This window comes from Emiliania huxleyi, assembly GCF_000372725.1.
Source record: "Emiliania huxleyi CCMP1516 unplaced genomic scaffold EMIHUscaffold_4, whole genome shotgun sequence".
Classification (NCBI taxonomy): Eukaryota; Haptophyta; order Isochrysidales; family Noelaerhabdaceae; genus Emiliania; species Emiliania huxleyi.
Genome location: NW_005198966.1, coordinates 1,964,847 through 1,982,375, shown reverse-complemented (window position 1 = coordinate 1,982,375; position 17,529 = coordinate 1,964,847). Strand labels below are relative to the sequence as shown.

Below are 17,529 nucleotides of genomic sequence, written 5' to 3'. Positions count from 1 at the left end.
GCCTGCAGCGTCCCGCCGCCCTTGGCCGGGTCCGCCTCTTGCACGAGGACGAGCGGCTTGCTCTTCTCGAGCGACATCCGAATCTCGCGCAGGCAGTTCTGCAGGCAAGGAGCGCACGAGTAGTCGTGGGCGACACAGCGAGGCACTCTCGGAAAGGGAGGGGGGCTGGGGCAGTGCCTTCGAGCGGAAGTAGCCCTTTGACAGGAAGAAGAGCATGACCTGCGTGCGGTCAACATAATCCTCCAGCAACCCGATGTCCTTCAAATCATCCACATCGAGGAAGATCTTGATGCCAGGGATCAAGAGCTTAAGCTCATTCTTGATGACCTTGACGGCGTCTTGACCGGTCGACCTATTCGTTTGGGCAAGGGGCGGGGTCACGCCGGCTGTTTTCGCTCCCTCTTCTCCCTCCATGACTCACCAGATGTGGCTGTTGAAGAGGTGCCACGTGAGGCCCCTCACGATGCTCAGCTGGGGGGGCTGCTTGGTCGTGACGAGTCGGATCGTGGGGACCTTGGCGACGCGACGGGCGCCGACGATGGCGCCGACGAGGAAGAAGCCGAGCGCGACTGCAACGAGGATGATCATCGAGTCGACAATCACATTGAGGCTGCGGAAGCCGAGGACATCGGCGGGGTCGGCTCCCTGGTACCGCTCCTCGATGCCGAGGAAGATGGTGGTCCAGTTGGTGCCGAGGAAGAGGAGGAGGAGCACGAGGCTCGTGGCGACGGCGAAGACGCTGTCCTCGACCCGCTTGTACGGCCGCACGACGGCAAGCACGACGGCGTAGCACGAGCAGATCAGGGTCGCCACCACGAGGCGAAGGAATGCGTTTTTCTCCGGGATCAGCAGCACGAAGCCCGTGAGCACGAGCTTGCGCGCCAGCTCGACCGCCTCCCACCAGTACCAGGTCTTCGCGTACTCCCGGTGGAGGAAGGCGGTGGCCCGCGTCAGAGCATTCGGCGTCTTGGCCTGCAGCGGCTTGTAGCAGGCGGCGAGGAGCGACGTGAAAAGGACCAGCGAGCCGACCGGCCAGAGGACGATGAAGCCGACGGCGAGGTCGGTGATGGACTCGTGATCCTCGGTGCCGCACTCGACGCTCGCGTCCTGGCGCATGTAGGAGACCTGCTCCAGGGGCTCGTTCGGCGGAGAGACGGTGTAGGCCTATCAGCAGCACACTGCCTGGGGGGTGGGGTCTGAAGGGTGGGGTGAGCAACAGCAATCATCGGCTGGAGGCGCCTGACACGACCACGAGCGGAAGATGGAGGCGCTAATGGAGGGCACGAAGCAGAAGATGAGCACCAGGCCCGCCGGCGTGAGGTCGAGGAGGCCGAGGGCCGCCTCCGCGTACCACGGCCTCGCGTGCGATGCAGATACCGTTGACTCGTCTGTGTTTATCGCTTCAGCGATCGCCGACACCGCCGACATCACCGACGTCGTCGATGCCTCAAACATCGACATCGATGCCTCCACGAGTCCGGTGTCGGCTCCCGGTCCCGATCCCGATGCTTCCGTTGGGCGCGGTGGCGGCGCGGCAAGCCAGCGGCGGAGCCGCAGCGCGATTCCCGTTCCCATGAGCAAGGCGATGAGGACGACGGGGGAGAGAGCGCTGACGACGAGCCGCATACCATAGCCGAGGCACTGCTCCGGCAAGAAGAAGCCCGACCAGTCGATGGAGATCGCGCTGGCCAGCTTATCCGTCCAGCCCGTGTACTTGTCCGGCAGCCGCGCCGAGTAGGTGGACGACAAGACGGTGCTGATCTGGTAGAAGCCAAACAGGATCTTGACCTTGGCCGTCATTCCGCCCCCGACGTAGTACTTGACGGAGCGGTCTGCAAAGCGGAGGATAGGGCCGATGAAGGTCTTCTTCCGCCAGGCCGTCATGCTATAGGCCCACGCCGCCAGGCCGCACGCGACGCAGAGGCCGAGGACGATGCCGACGATGCGACCCGCCGCCGCGCCGCGCGCTGCGCACTCCTTGCACTCGTCGCCGTCGACGAGGTAGTGATTCTCCGCGGCGCAGAGCTGGCACTCGGGGCCTTTGAAGCCAGGGGCGCAGTACTCGTCCAAGCCCGCCTCCTCCAAACGGCGAGACGCCTCTTTGGCTCCGCGCTCGTTGCCGGCGCACCGCGCCTCGCCGGCTCTGTCGCCCCCAAAGTCGCGGCACTCCGTCAGCACGGCGGAGGAGGGGCTGGCGCGCCAGTAGCCGGTTGGGACGCCGATGGTCGCGAGAGAAGTGTCGTCCGAGCACTCGGCGCTTGGCGGGCATGGCTTGCAGTAGTCGGTCGGGGAGGAAAAGATCTCGGCCGGGTCGGCGCTCTTGAGCAAGTAGAAGTCCTTCTGGCAGAACGAGCAGATGACGGCGCCGCGCTCACTACCGAGGGGGTAGGGGCAAGGGACGCACTGGCCCTGGCCGGGGTTGGCGGCGTACGTGCCTGCGGCACACTCGCTGCAGGCGCTGCTGCCGACGCCAGAGGTGGTGCCGGGCTCACAGCGCTCGCACTTGGAGAGGCCGGGCGTGGCGGCGAAATGGCCGGGCTCACAGGGCTCGCACGTCTCGCTGCTCTCCGCCCCCAGTGCCGCGCTCGCCGTGCCGATGGGGCACAGCTCGCACGCCGCGCTCGAGCTGGAGCCTCTCTTCGGGTTGAAGCTTCCCGCAGGGCAAGCCTGCCAGACAAGGCGCGAGGCGGCGCCCGCGTCCTCGCAGACGCCGCCCTTCGGGCAGGCTTCGCAGGCGGCGCTGCCGACGTCGGGGGAGAAGGAGCCCGCGGCGCAAGGCAGGCACTCCTCTTGGCCGCTCTCTGGCTGGTATTGGCCGGGCGCGCAGAGGAAGCAGTCCGAAATGCTCGCCGCCCTCCTGTTGGGCATGTGGGTGCCGGCGGGGCACTTGTGTGGGAGGACGGATCCCTCGGGGCAGAAATGCCCGGACCAGCAGGGGCCGCTGCAGTCGGAGGTGAAGTGGTCCGACGCGTTCCCGTAATGACCCTCGGCGCAGAGCCTGTTGCAGCCGGACAGGTCGCCAACGAGCTGGCCGACGCTCGGCATCCAAGATCCGAGCGGGCAGTCCCACGTTAGAGGCGAGGCGGCGAGGATTGTGATGTCGCCTGGCGCAGAGTTGCCGAAGAAGGTCGTGTTGCGGAGGATCGAGCCGGTGGCACCGATGCGGGAGGTGTAGGAGAGTGCAGCGGGGGTTTGGCTCGCGATATTGTCGACAAACTGCGAGTTGGTGAGAGCTAGGCGGTCGACGCCATTGAGACGAAGAGCCTACAAAAGAACACAGTCTGGTCTCCCGTGTCAGTCTGTGCACCCTCTTGTGGAGGGGGCGCGCGGCACCGCTTGTGAGTCACTCGTGCAACCGACAAAGCTGGCCCTCTCCAGCGAGATGTCGCCGCTGTTCTGCACGTACATACCTCCTCCCCACTGCGCGAGTTGGGGCGGGCAGGCGTTAAGCGGGGAGGGCGTCAGGGAGCGAGAGGGGGCGGGCAAGGCCCTGAGCGACCCTTTGGGAAAGGCGTGCCCCGTTCGCCACCCCAATGCCCCTCTCCCTTCTTCTCCCGCCTCCGGCTGCGGCGATGGCGTGCGAGCGTGCGTGTGCGGTGGAGGCGAGCGTTTGTGCGGGCGTGGGAGACGCACCCAAGCCGTGCACTCGCTGAAGCTGGCGCCTTCCAGCGAGACGTCGCCGCTGTTTTGCACGTACATACCTCCTCCGTACTGCGCGGGGGCGACAGTTTAAGCTGGGCGTCAGCGGGCGTGTGGCTGCACAGGCTAGCCACAAGGCATCGGGGAGGCATGCGACTAAGCTGTGGGGGGGGCAGCATTCCAATGTGGCGAGGGCTTGCGGGGCCGAGCGGTGCGTGGGAGAGAGGGGCGACGCACCACGCCGGCCTCGCAGCCCGTGAACGACACGTCCTTCATCGCAATGTCGCCAGCGCCAGCCGCGCGCACCGCACCGCCAAAATCACCAAACCCGTCCACAAAGTGCAGCGCCTCCAGGTAGAGGCTGCAGCCGCTCGAGATGGAGAACATGTTGGAGATCTTCTTGCCGTCTAGCGTCGCGCCCTCCCCGCTGCTCCGGACCGAGAGGAGCATGTCGCCGCCGCACGCGACGAAGCTGCTAAAGGCAAGGCGGACGCCCGGCGGGACGTAGACGCTTGCGTTGCGGCCCTGGTCAACGGCCTTGTTGATCTCGTCCCGGATGTCTTGAGGCGTGTGGGCGAGGACCTCGCCAGCGGGGGTTGGAAGCAGCGGTGGACGAGCCGGACGCAGCTGCGGCGGCGGCGGGAGTAGCGGTGGGGACGGTGGCGCTTGCTCCTCGCACGCGCCGCAGCTCGCCGGGCAGATCAGCGAGACGAGCGTGCCCACGGAAAGAACGGGGTTGAGGGTGTTCAGGTCCGTGTCGCAGCCGTACGTCAAGAAGAACGTGCAGCCGCCGTAGCTGGCCACGAGACCAAAAAAATCGTCCTCGCACAGCAACGCCGCCACAAGCAGTGGCGATAGTGGGGTGATCTCCTCCGACTCGCACGCGCCGCAGCTCGCCGGGCAAATTAGCGACATGGTCGAGCCCACCGGAGCGGCGGGGTTGATGGTGTGCAGGTCCGTGTCACAGCCCACCAACCCCGCCGTTAAGAAGGCGCAGCCGCCGTAGTAGGCGGTGAGCCAAGCGGTGAGCAAGCCACCCGGATCGTCCTCGCAGAGCACCAGTAGCGGTGGGGACGGTGTCGATGGTGGCGATGGTGGAGTGCTCTCCTCCGGCTCGCACGCGCCGCAACTCTCCGGGCAGATCCGCGAGAGAATCGAGCCCACCGGAGCGGCGGGGTTGACGGTGTTCAGGTCCGTGTCGCATCCCAGCTGCGTCCCGGCGTAAGGGCAGAGCAGCGCGATCAACTCCGAACCGTCCTCGCAGAGCACCGGCGGAGACAGAGGCGGCAGCGACGGCGGCACCCCCCAAAGTCCGGAGCCCTGCTCACCAAAGCCAGCCTCGCCAGACCCAGCCTCGCCAGAGCCAGCATCGCCCGAGCCAGCCTCGCCCGAGTCAGCCCGAGCCACGGGGAAGGCGGAGAGGAGCAGCAATGCCACCGAGCCACGACTCCTGCTCAGTCGAGGACGGACCGCCTTGCTGGCTCGCTGCCCCGAGGCCGCACCGGAGCGCGGCGCCCGCTGCCCCAGCAGCAGCCAGCAGGCGCCACACGCTTGGAGGAGCAGCACCGCCGCAGAGGCGCACCACCACCACTCGCGGAGGGAGGGCTGGCCAGGAGTGGCGTCGTCGTCGACGATGGCGCGCACGAAGCCGCGCGCGCCGGTCCGGAACAGCTTCTCGCCCTGCGCGATCTCGATTGTCGGCCGTGACTGCCCCAAAGTCCCGCCACCGTCGGCGCGGCCGGTGACAGAGGCGCGCAGCGCCGGGTAGAGAAAGTTGCGGTCGGCACCGAGGGGGGCCTGGAGCAAGCCGGCGAGGGCGACGCCCTCGTCCCGCGCGTGCGCCGAATCGCCCTCGAGCGAGAACTCGCTCAACTTGTTGTCCTTGCAGCGCGCGTTTGCGTCCCCAGACTCGCTGGTCGCGCACGGGCACTCGTTCATGATGCACGCCTCCTTGTGGGCCGCCTCCGCGGACGCGTCGCTGCCGAGCGACGTGGAGGCGTTCGGCGCGTGATGTGCGCTCGATAAAAAGGAGGTGCCCTCAGCCACCATCTCCTCGCCGCACAGCGCCGAGCGCGCCGCCTCCGTCGAGTGCCCGTCGAGTGCCCGACGGATGCTGGCGTGCTTGACCGAGTCCGAGCCGACGGCGTCGCCAGGGATGAGAGTCGGGCAGCTCTCGGCAATCTCGAGCCCCGCAAGCAGGCCGAGCAGAAGCAGGCGCATCGAGCACACAGGTCGGCCGACGTTGCCGAGGTTGAGGGACGTTCCCCCAGGTTGTCAAATTTCTTTTTTTGAGCTAGACTTCGTTGTTAACAAGCGAAGGCACACACAACATGACGTCAAACACAAGCTGGCCGGCGGGCTTTTCCTGCAGATTTTTTTCTGCCGTTCAGTGATTTGTAACCTCGAGAAAAGGCTCCTGGAGTTGACCTCGCGTTTTAGGTATATTGTTGGCAAATCAAGACACAGAGCTCACGTGATATTCCTCACCTAATTAATTAATTAATTGCGTATGGTATTCCGCGTCGGGTATTCGTAAGTATTCCAGGAGCGGAGCCAGGCGCGGGCGGGGGGCGGCGCGGCGGAGCTGCCTCGATCGACTCAGTGCAGTGTACCACCGCCCACGCTGTAGATGGATAGAGGAACCAACGGAGCGCAGTGGGAAGGGGAAGGGGGGAGAGGCTGCGAAGGGCGAGGGGGGTGGAAGGGGGTGGGCCGTGCTATGCCACCTGCCTCGTGCGCACCTCTATTTCTGCTCCGGAGTGACTCGCCACCGCCATCCCTGGGCCCACTGGGCAGTCGTGTGAGGGGCCGCCCCCTAGCCAAGCAAGCTGCAGAAACGAGCTTTCAGTGGCTACAATAATAAATAAATAAAAACGGACACCTCTCTACTGTGAGATGGGTAAAAAGGAACAGGCCAGTGGCTACAAGCCTCAAGCGTAGGCGTTGGATTATCATGCGCGCGGAGCGCGCTGGTGCTACCCGGACACACGCGCGGAGCGCGCTAGCTAGACACCCGCGCCGCGGAGCGCGCCGGCTAGATACCGCGGAGCAAGATCAAATCAACACAACCGTTCGAATGCTGACGCCGCAAGTCGTTGCCGCCGGGTGCCAAAGTGTGCGCCTGGATTGCTCAGCAGCACAAGCATCCACAGAGCATCCACGGAGCCAGCGAGCGCCGAGCGACATTGCCTTGACTGAGCCGGACCGCGACATGTCGGCGGGCAAACTTGTAAAATGGTGCCGATAGCCGAGGTAGCCCCGGACTCGCAGGGCGACTCCCGGCTGGCACCCGTGGCGCGGGGCTCGTCTTTGGAAAAGACCAGGATCGCTCTACTGGCAAACTTCTAGCTGACATGCGCGCCCCGCCGTCGAGCTTGTTTGTGTCTGTGCGTCGCTCGCGCGTCGTCATCATCTGTCTGGCGTCCACCCATACCGCGCTGGTGTCCAGTCCGAGCCTGACTGTTCTTCACCTTCCTACATACATACATATAGTGAATGCGTCTCTTTTGTTAAGATTTTGACCGCGCAAGACATAAAGGGTGGCAAAGGGCTCTGCACGCAAGGCGCCCGCGTCGCAGACGCGGTACCATTGACAAATCTGCAATATACCCCCACACGAACAAATAGCAAAATCCGAATACCGTGCACAAACTGCGTGATGTCGGCCGTGCAAGCCTTCAGCTGTGGTGGCAAGACATCCGTATAAGAAGTGGCCCCGCGAGCTGGGAAGGGACCGCCGCAAGCGGCGTGGCGTGGGGCGGTTGAGCATCCCTCCGGGGGCCCCTCTGCGCCGGGGAGGCGTTGTTGGAGGCTAGGACGCAAGCGTCCGTCGCCCTTTTTCAAACTCGGGGCCCACTCCGCTGCGCTCCGACCCGAATTTGGAGGGCCATGAAGTTCAAGGTGTTGCTGCGCAAAAGGGGCGGGGCGCGGGCGCGCGCGGCAGACCGAGAGTTCTTTTTGGAGATCAGATCTTCGGTTGGTTCATGCTTTCTATGTCTATCTATGGACTATGGCTCTGGCTGAGGTCATGGTGATCAAGTGGATGTCGGAACAGCCTTTAGCGAGGCGCCGGCCGTGAGTGGCTCTCCCAGGCGCTCAGTCCACGGGGGAGGCACGCCAGGCCCCGGGCTGCCGGCCGTCACTCGCCTAAGCGCCTAAGCGGCCTAAGCGGGGGGTGCTTAGGGTGCTTAGGCGCTTAGGCGGCCCTTGCGAGCGTGGCGGTGAGGTGATAGTGTGATACAAATGACCCAGCTTTCATAAATAAATAAATAAATACAACGGACACGCCAAACGAGGGGTGGGAGAAGGACAGGGTCCCCACCTGCACAAGCAGGATCTTGTAGGACGATCAGGGACACAGGGGAACGGGAGCGGGGAGCGCATCGCGACACGGAGGGGGGCTGGGCAGGGGGTTCACCCTCACGACAGGAATCCCATCTCTCGTATAGGACAGGTTGCACCCGGCGGCACGGGGGCAAGCGCGGGCCTCCTACTGGTTGCGCTCTCCTAGTTCTCCTGCTCCTGACAAGGGACAGCGACAGGCTCGCAGCACGGTGGACTCCCTATCCACTGGCGATCTCTCTCGACTAGCGACCTTCCTCCGATGTCTCACCGGCAGTCTCTTCTACCACAGGCAGACTGATAGTTCACTTCGAAAGGCGACGGAATTCTTTTGCCCGGGCGAATCGGCCGAGTCATATGAACACCGACAAGGGCAGGAGCTCGCTCCGCAGCCGCGCCAAGGGCCTCTTCTCGCGTGGCCGCGACCTGGCCAAGGGTCTGTACGAAAATGCCACCTCTTCCCAGGCAGCCGACGGCAGCCACGAATACGACCCCGGCGCCTTTGGAGAGGTGCGCGAGCTGTGGGTCCAGCGGCACATGGCGCTGCGGCGCGACGACTACACGACCCGCCGGCCGCTCACGTTTGGCGTCTCCACCTGGAACGTCGGCGGCAAGCGCCCGCCTCCCGCCACTTCGTCGGGCCTGGTGCCCGAGACGCTCGACCCGTGCTGGCTGCTCCGCGGCGGCGCGGCGGAGCGGCAGTGCGATGTGCATGTGGTGGGGCTGCAGGAGGTGGTCGACCTCTCGGCCGGCAACGTCGTCCGCCTCGAGGCTGGCTCGGGCGGCGCGCTCTCCTCTGCCGCGGCGGCGTGGGAGGCGCACGTGACTGCGGCGCTCGGCGCAGACGAGTACGTGCGGCTCGTGGCGCGGCAGCTGGTGGGGATGCTGCTGCTGGTGTACGTGCGCGCCGACCTGGCGCCCTTTGTCGGCCGCGTCGCCTCGGACGCCGTCGGCACCGGTGCGCTGGGCCTGCTCGGCAACAAGGGCGCGGTCGGCGCCTCGCTCACGCTGCACGCGTCCAGCTTTGCAATCGTCAACTGCCATCTGGCGGCGGGCCACTCGCCGGGGGCGGCGGAGGGGCGGAACGGCGAGTTCGCGCAGATCGCCGCGCGCTTCGCCTCCCTCTCGCCCGCGCACCGCGCCGACCGCGCCGCCCTCGCAGCCGCCGAGGCGGCGGGCGGCCCGGCCGGGCTCGATAGCGGCGGGCCGTCTGGCGAGGAGGCGCGGGTGCGAGGGGTGCGTCTGTGACGAGGGATGGTTGGCGGGCGGTAGGTGGGCTGTCGCTCGAGGACCACGACTACGTCATCTGGCTCGGCGACCTCAACTACCGCCTCGAGGTCGACGACGAGATCACTCGCTCCCTCGTCGCGGCGCGGCCACGCTGCCGAGCCCCTCGCCCCTCTCGAGTGGCGGCGCAGGAGGGGCTTGCTACTGCGCGATAGGCGGGCCGCGTCGGCGAACTGCTCGCCGCCGACCAGCTCCGGTCCGCCATCGGCTCCGGCGCCGCCTTCCAAGGGTGCGACCCCTGCCACGTCTGCCCTCGCTGCTCGAGCAGCGCGTCGCAGCCTGCCCGGAGCCCCGCGCCAGGTACCGCGAGGGCGCCGTCTCCTTTTTGCCGACGTACAAGTACGACCCCGGCTCGGACGAGTACGACTCGTCCGAGAAGCGGCGCGCGCCCGCCTGGTGCGACCGCATACTGTGGAGGGAGTGCGCGGACGCGGGCGCGGGCGGGCCCTCCTCGCGCGCCTGCCCCGCGGAGCCGTCGTGCTGCCTCGAGTACGGCCGGTGCGCGGCCGGCCCCGCCTCTCCCGACGCGGCTCTGCCCGCCCGCCACGCCCCGCCCGCCACGCCCCACCCCCCGCCCGCGTGGCTTCGCCAGGCACGAGCTGCGCCTCTCGGACCATCGCCCCGTGTCGGCCGCGCTCGCCCTGCCGGTGGCCGTGGCGGACGAGGAGCGGCGGCTGGCGGTGCACGGCGAGGTGTGCCGCACGCTCGACACGTGGGAGAACGAGTGCCTCCCCTCCGCCACCCTCGCGCCGTGGGACCTCTCCTTTGGCGAGAAATAGCCGAGATGCAGCCGAGATGTGGCCGAGATGCAGCCGAGATGTAGCTCCCCCCTCTCGAGCCGTCGGGCCCTCTCCTCTTGGCGTCGCACGCCTCGGCATATGTCCGGGACATGTCCGAGACATGTCCGTGACGTGTCCGTGACGTGTCCTGGACACGTCCCGCAGGACTCGTCTCGCTCGGCACGCCCGCCCGCTTGCCCGCTCTCCTCTCCAACACTGGCCAGACGGCGCTGCAGTACCGCCTCCTCGACCAGCCGACCGACGAGGCGGCGCCCCCCTGGCTCTCGGTGCTGCAGGAACCTTCCATGAACCTTCTCGGAACCTTCCTATAGGCGGCGCCCCCGCGCTGGCTCTCGGTGTCGCCCGCGGCGGGGCTGCTCTTGCCCGGCGAGAAGGTCAGCCTCACCGTCACGCTGCTCGTGCGCGCCTCCGAGGCCGCACCCTTCAACGCCGGCGAGCCGCTCGAGACGTTCGCGCTGCTCCGGCTCAAGAACGGGCGCGACCTCGTCCTCCCCGCCCCGTCCTGAGACCGGGGCACGCGCACGCACATGCACACGTCCATCACACGTACACGTCCCGCAGGCGCGACATCGTCCTCTCTGTCTCGGCGCAGTGGCAGCCAACTTGCATCGGCGTGAGGCTCGAGTCGCGCGCCCGCGCCGGCGAGCCCATCCGCGCCGTGCCACCCGCAGGAGAGGGACCGCCGGCGCGACCGGAACGGCGGGGAGGGGGGGGGGGAGGAGGAGAGGGCGCCCGTGCAGCGGCGGCGGGAGGAGAGGCCGCTACAGAGGCGGAGGCGGCGGAGGCGGTGGTGGAGGATGGGGAGGAGGTTGCGCCGGACGGGCAGGAGGAGCCGGAGGCGACGCCGGACGCACCGCCCCCGCCGCCCCCGCCGCCGCCGCCCCCGCCGCCGGCAGCAGCCGCGGGGGCGTCTTCAGCGCCCGCCCCGGCGTCTGCGCTGCCCAGCCTGCCGTTCGAGTTCTTGCTCCTCGTCTCGACGCTCGACGCTGTGCTGAGCCACGCGCACAACGTGGCGGAGGCGGCGCTCGACGCTGCGGCGCACGGCGGCGCAGGCGCCTGCCACGGGGCGGCGGAGCTGGCTCGCACGAGCGCCGTCGAGATCGAGACGTGGTTCCGCCACCCGCTTGGCTGGAGCGCCGACGAGAGCGCCGTCCTCCGCGCCGCCGACGAGGGGACGCCCATGCCGCCCGTGCCGACCTCAGCTGTCGCCGCCGTGCTGCTGCGCTGGGTGCGATGCCTCGCCGAGCCGCTGGTTCCGCAGCCGCTGCACGCCGCCGCCGAGCAAGCCGCCTCCCACGCGCCCGCCGCCGTCGCCCTCGTGGCGCGCCTCCCCCCGGCGCACCTCGCCGTCTTCCGCGCACTCACGCTCTTCCTCCGCCGCGTCCTCGTCGGGTACGCGGGAGTCGCAGCCGCCGCAAAGGCGGCGGCGGCCGCCGCCGCGGGCGTCGAGCAGGAGCCGGAGTCTGCGGGCGCAGCTGCGGCGCTGCAGGCGAGGGTCGCCGCCGCCTTCGGCGAGGCGGTGCTCGCCACACGAGGGGGGGCGGCCTCCGCCAAAAAGGCGGCGGGCGCGGCGCGCTGGAAGGCCGCCTGGTTCGGACATGTGCTCGCCAGCCCGCGGTAGTGAGAACAGCTCAGCTCTGAGCGGCCCCGTGCCTCGACCGTTTTGTACTTACATACCACCACGTCGAGATTTTCCGCGGGTTTCTCTGTAGTTGCGAGCGATTCTCTCGCGCTCCGTCTTACGTTACGTGTGCATTTGTGTATGTGTATGTGTGTGTCGGTTGCGCCCGCGCACAGGCCACAGCCGCACCCCGCCACCGCGCGGGGCGCCGTGCGTGTCTTTTTTGAGAGACGGAACTCCGCGGAAATGTTTTGAGAGAGAGAGAGAGAGAGAGAGAGAGAGAGAGAGAGATATTGAGAGCAGCTTAGCAGAGGCGCGCGCTCGCCTCCCACCCGTGTGCGCAGCGCGGTCGGTCTGTGTCCGTGGGCCGCGGCCCGCGCATGGGCCATGGGCGCGCCGCGGCATCGTTCGGATACCTCAGGTCTGTTTGAGATGTCTCGGACTAATCTCGCCCACACGCACATTTGGACACGACGCGGTGGCCCTAGCCCGCGGACACAGCACGCACACGCAGCACGACACACACAGATACAGGAATTTCACACGCACGGAACTAAGCCGCCGGGATGGAGAATGTTTGATCTCATAGGGCAAAGGGGTTGATTCCCGTCTCTTGCCAGAGATCGAACGGATTGATGCCTTCGCGACTCAGCGCGGCTAGCTCCAGAATCTTTGGCAGCACTGCAGGGTTGGAGAGTATCGCCGGGATCGCTGCCAGGAGCACAAAGCACGAGGATAGGATGATCGTGCGTGCGGTCCCGGGCGTCCGCTCCTCCCAGGTCCACTGCCGTGCGGTGCGGAGCCGTGTCGCGTTGCGCAACTCATCCATGCTCCACTCATCGCGGAGCAGCACATACCGCGACCACGCGCCACGCAAGCGCCCTCGCCGCTTCTCTGGCTGCTCAGAGAGGCGAGGCGCGTCCAGCCTAGCCACGGCTGTTGGAAGGGGCGTGTACTCGGCAGCTGCGCCGCTCCTTTCTTTCCTCGCACCTCGGGCTGTTCCATCGCTCCTCATCTCCTTCCAACCTAGGCGGGTCGGGCGGGCGGCAGCTGCAGCAGTTATTGTAGCGCCCGCGCTGACGGCGGCGGTGAGCGTGGGAAGCAGCGCGTAGAGCAGGCGCATCGGCGCGAGGGCTGTCGGTAGAGTGGGAGGACAGGGCTCGGTCGGCCGCCGGAACAGGCTGGTGGTACAGGGAAGTGCGCGAAGGCAACGCAGCGCAACACGGCAATCGCAGGGTTCCGCTCCTACCCAGATAGGGGGTCTGAATGACTCGCGCGACCTACCTACCTACCTATCCTCAGCCGCAATACAAAGATGTTGGACTGCTGAGGGTGGACTGCTGAGGGGGGTGAGGTGCTCTTCTGGCAAGCATATTCTTTCCCCTGGACTAGAGTTAGGCCCTTGAAGGGCCCCGCCCCCAATGGGGGCGGGGTTGAATGGGCTAGCGCTGGCGTGGCGTTGACATGAGCACGAAGTTGCTAATGTGGGTAGACGAACAAAAAGTAGGGTTGAATTCGTCCACGTAAGGCTTGGGGAGTGCTTGGGGTGGCCTCAGGCATCCCCAATGGAGTCGCAGCGGTGCCCCAAAAGCAGCTTTTAGCGATTGTCGAACCTCGAAGCCTGTTCGTTTGAAGAAAGGCACACGCGGTACTATCGGGCCACCGGTGTCACGTGGTGTCGGGTCACCAGTACTAAACAAAAATTCGACACTTTGAGGGGTGAGAGCATGCAGTATTGTGGCATATCATGTCACATAAGGTCAAGCTTGACCGCAGAAGCATCAAGAAGCGGATACTCCAGCTCGACTGTGCCGGCAACGCCGGCCGGCTGCCAGCAGCCGTCGCGGCCCGTGGCGTGCACCAGAGAGGGAGAGAGGTCGAGTCCGCGTGGCTCAGGCCGGCCAGAAGGTGTGTGGCGACGGCACCGTGGCAGGAGTGCGGAGAAGAGCTCGCCGAACGCGAGCAGCGGAAGGCCGAAGTGTGCCAGCGCAAGAGCCTCGCGAACGGGTGCAGAAGGAGCTCGCCGTGACACGATGCCGGGCGGTGGTGGTGCTCTGGCGGCTGTGCACAGTGGGAAACGTCAGGCTGCAACAGGGCAGCGCGATGGTCGTGCCCCGCTGCAGCCTGGCCTGACATGCACAGGGCGAACAGAGACGGGACTATCGCCTGGCGCTCGTCTGGGCAAACTTTGACCGCCGCCCGGCTCGCCACGAGCACGCAGCGACAAAATGATGACCGTGTCGAAGTTGAGGCTGGTCGAGAGGAAGAGGCTGCCGTGCGAGCCGGCAACTGGCTGGCTCGGCGTGGACAGCCGGCGGCGACTTTTCGCCGAAGAGCGTGCCTGCCGAAGAGCGAGTCTGACTCAAAGTGCACGGAGTGGGCGCCGCCGACCGTCGGGAGGAGTCCGATGGGTGCCAGGACGATCCAGAGAGCGATGAAGGCGCAAATTGCGCCGCCGAAAGTGGCGGTAGAGGCCAGGCCGTGCGCGTGGGCCGGTCGGGCCACGTCCCGGGGCGAGCGATCGAGGGCCGCGGGGCTCGCCCCGTCGGCCGAGCGGTGCGAACGGCCGGTCGCCCGCTTCGGGTTGGACCCGCCGGGCGGTCCGGCGGCGGATTGCATGGCCGGGCGGGCCTCCGGGAGGCAGTCGGGGCCGCGACAGGCGGCAGGGCAGAAAATCCCATTCGGAGAGCGTGTAGCGCGACCCCTCTGCTACTTTCAATGATAGGGATTTCGAGTTTCCCGGCGGCGCGGGCTGTCGATTGACTCCTGCAGACGCGCAGCCGCTAGTCTGCAGATGTCCGAACCAAACAGAGAGGGCGCCGAGGGCGCCGGCCAGCCCTCCGACGATGACGACTTTGCCGCTGCGCTCGAGGCCTGCATGGCTTCAGACGAGGACGACGAAATGGAAGAAGGCGAGGACCTCCTGACAACGCTACCGGACGACTGCCTGCTCCGCATACTGCGTTTCCTCCCTCACGCGTCACTGCTGACCACCGCATTGCGGAGCGTCAATAAGAGGTTTGGCGATGCAGTTGCAGCCGAAGGGGTCAGTCGCACTCGCGATCGACTGAAGCAGAGCCTCGAGGCGGGCTTCGCTGCGGACATCCGACGCAGCGAGGGCGGCGGCGGTGGCAGCAGCAGCAGCAGCGCTGCCGGCAGCAGCGGCGGCGGCGGCAGCAGCAGCGATGTCGACATGACACCGCCTCCACCCCCTCCCGCGCCGCCGCACGGCCGCCTCGACGAGCTGGCGTCCGCGCTCGAGCTGGCGCTGCGCACCTGCGGCGGCGCCACCTTCCGGCTCAAGTTTCGCCCGCTCGTCTTCAACCTCGGCGACCCTAAGAACCCTCAGCTGCGCCGCAAGCTGCTGGACGGGGCCCTCTCCCCCTCCGCGATGCTGCAGCTGACCGCGTCGGACATGGCGAGCTCGGCGCTGCAGCGGCAGCGCTCCGAGTGGCGCGAGAAGCGCAAGCGCGACTGCGTCCGCGAGCGGCCCGTCAAGGGCTTCGTCACCGACCTCTACCGATGCGACCGCTGCGATTGCACCCGCGCGGCGGTCCACCGCGCCATCCGCGCGGGCCAGAAGCAGGTCGACCGCGCGCGCACCTACGCCACATGCACAGACTGCAGCCACAGGTGGGAGGTGTGAGCTGTGCAGCTGCGCGCGCGGCGAAGAAGGCGGCGGCCACACAGTTGTCCTTCTTTCTGGTGCGAAAACATTTATTGTCCACCAGGACGACTCTCCTCAGCTGTGAATCAGACGAGCTGCATTCCTGTAAGGGTGGGCTGCTTTCACAGCTCGAAGAACACAAAAAAGAAAAAATATATTCTCAAAGCCAGTCAGAGCACCGTCCAAAGGCGGGTGCTGTCGACTAAGGGACAATCTTGTCTGTCGACAGCCGAACTTGTGATGGGACACCCTCGGAATCCAACTGCGTACTACTTGGCTAGCACGCTATTGGCATACCGACGGCTAAGGCCGAAATCGGTTCACACCTGCTCTTGCAGGTGTGAACACAAAGGATTCGCTGTATCTACTCAGCTGCTCCGCTTACACTTGCCTGTGAAGTGTGAACAGCGGATTTTGAATCAGCGTTCTCCTCGAACGATATCGGTGTCGAAACACCGCTCTGACAGCGCTCACAGCTGCGCTACCCCGACATCTGGACCGAGCGAGCGAGACTCACTCGTACAGCAGGATGTCGCAGCCTCCTTCCGGACCACAGGACATGACCAACATCGCGCAGCAGGTGGCGAACGACTTCGTGTCGGAGGGCATGCGGTCGATGTTCACGGGCTTCCTCAAGGGCAACACACACGACAACGACTACGACGGCAACTGGTTCTCCGGCGGCAAGGGCGGCGGCAAGGGCGGCGGCAAGGGCGGCGGCAAGGGCGGCGGCAAGGGCCGCGGTTTCTCGTATGTAGTCTGCTACCGCTGCGGCGGGCCGGGACACATCGCTCCGTATTGCCCGAACCTCCCGCCCGGCCCCACGAGCGCGGCCAACCCCAACGCGCCGACCAACAGCGCGGCCAGCGACACCACCAAGGACGACAAGATCCTCGCCGCGATCAACAACCTCGCCGAGTCGCTCAAGGAGAAGACGAGCGCGCCGCCGGGGCCCAACACGGGGTCCATTTCTACTGCGCCGCTCCTCGTCAACGAGGACGCCATGGCGAAGAAGATCGCCGCGGAGGTCGCGGACGGCCTCAAGGAGGCGGTGGTGCCCTTCTTCAAGGCGCAGGCCGGCTTCATGCAGAAGATGCTGGCCAAGGAGACGTCGCTCCCACGGCAGCGCCTCTCCTTCGGGTCGCCGGAGGTGACCGAGCTGGACGACTCGCCGAAGGCGGCGGAGGAGACTGGCCTCGAGGAGGTCGAGGAGGCGCCGCCGGCGACGCCGGCGCGCGGCCAGCGCAAGCGAGGCCGCGCTCCTGCCGCCGACCAAGATGAGGCGGTGGCGGCGGCGGCAGCCGCCGCCGCCGCAGCGGATGCGGCCTACCACCGGGCCAAGGCGATGGCGAAGGCCGCAGGCGGCTCATACAAGGTGCCGCGCGGCCAGCCGCCGCAGGATGCGGCGGCGTAGGAAGCGGGGCACCCGCAAAGGTGGGGGGTGCCCGCTAGATTGAGTAGTAAGGAGCCCGCCCCTACTAGTAACCCTGGAGAGTGCGGCAGAGCGACGGCGTTCGCCTGCGCCCACCTCGGGGCAAGAGAGAGAATGGGAGTAGAGAGAGTGCTGTACCTGCTGAGAGAGAGACTCACACAGCCCCCCAGTGTAGCTGGGGAAGCGATAGAATGGAAGGAGATCCGCCTTGTTGGCGCTAGTGAGAGGCTCGGCTGCTTTGTGCGTTGCCAATATGAGCCGGTGAGGTCCCGGGCAGCTGTGTGCGTCGCCCGGGAGAATGTAAACGGCAGCTTTGTGCGTCGCCGGGGAATGAATGAGAAAGGGGATGGACAGATTTGGAATGGAGAAACGAGAGAGAGGCCTATACATGCGCTGTGGCGACATGTAAGGCGAAAGATGGCTGGTTTTATCCTAAGAGAGCTTTGGGCTATCCAAGCTTTCATTAAGGAATTCTGCCTTCCCCAAGGCGAAGGGAAGAAAATCAGAGTACAAACCAGAGCTAAGAGATGGGTAGCAGAGCTACACACGCTGGCACAACCATGGATTAAGGCTCTCACACGGGCTGTACGCATTCCCGCGCTCGACCGAGTCGCACATCTCATACAGAACGCAGAAGAAGTGCACACTCATGATACACGTGCTATCGTGTACGTGAGATTCAGTCTCGACGGCACTCGGGCTGTATACGTTGGGGAGACAGAGAACTGGAGTCGCCGACAGG

At 66.3% G+C, this 17,529-nt stretch overlaps 3 protein-coding genes across 3 annotated transcripts; all 3 read left to right on the top strand.

The window, feature by feature from the left end:
* Positions 1-8,337: 8,337 nt before the first annotated feature.
* Positions 8,338-12,119, top strand: EMIHUDRAFT_196695 (hypothetical protein; the record flags this gene model as incomplete). The annotated part of the gene is made up of 8 exons (XM_005770803.1): positions 8,338-9,071; positions 9,233-9,317; positions 9,423-9,496; positions 9,568-9,765; positions 10,629-10,725; positions 11,026-11,217; positions 11,557-11,667; positions 12,033-12,119. 8 exons carry the CDS (start codon positions 8,338-8,340, stop codon positions 12,117-12,119), a joined length of 1,578 nt encoding a protein of 525 aa, XP_005770860.1.
* A 2,363-nt stretch (positions 12,120-14,482) lies between these two features.
* Positions 14,483-15,334, top strand: EMIHUDRAFT_196693 (hypothetical protein; the record flags this gene model as incomplete). Its single annotated transcript, XM_005770802.1, has 2 exons — positions 14,483-14,734; positions 14,933-15,334. 2 exons carry the CDS (start codon positions 14,483-14,485, stop codon positions 15,332-15,334), a joined length of 654 nt encoding a protein of 217 aa, XP_005770859.1.
* Positions 15,335-15,884: 550 nt separating this feature from the next.
* EMIHUDRAFT_196692 (hypothetical protein) lies at positions 15,885-16,769 on the top strand (the record flags this gene model as incomplete). The annotated part of the gene is made up of 3 exons (XM_005770801.1): positions 15,885-16,027; positions 16,184-16,559; positions 16,755-16,769. 3 exons carry the CDS (start codon positions 15,885-15,887, stop codon positions 16,767-16,769), a joined length of 534 nt encoding a protein of 177 aa, XP_005770858.1.
* Positions 16,770-17,529: the final 760 nt, after the last annotated feature.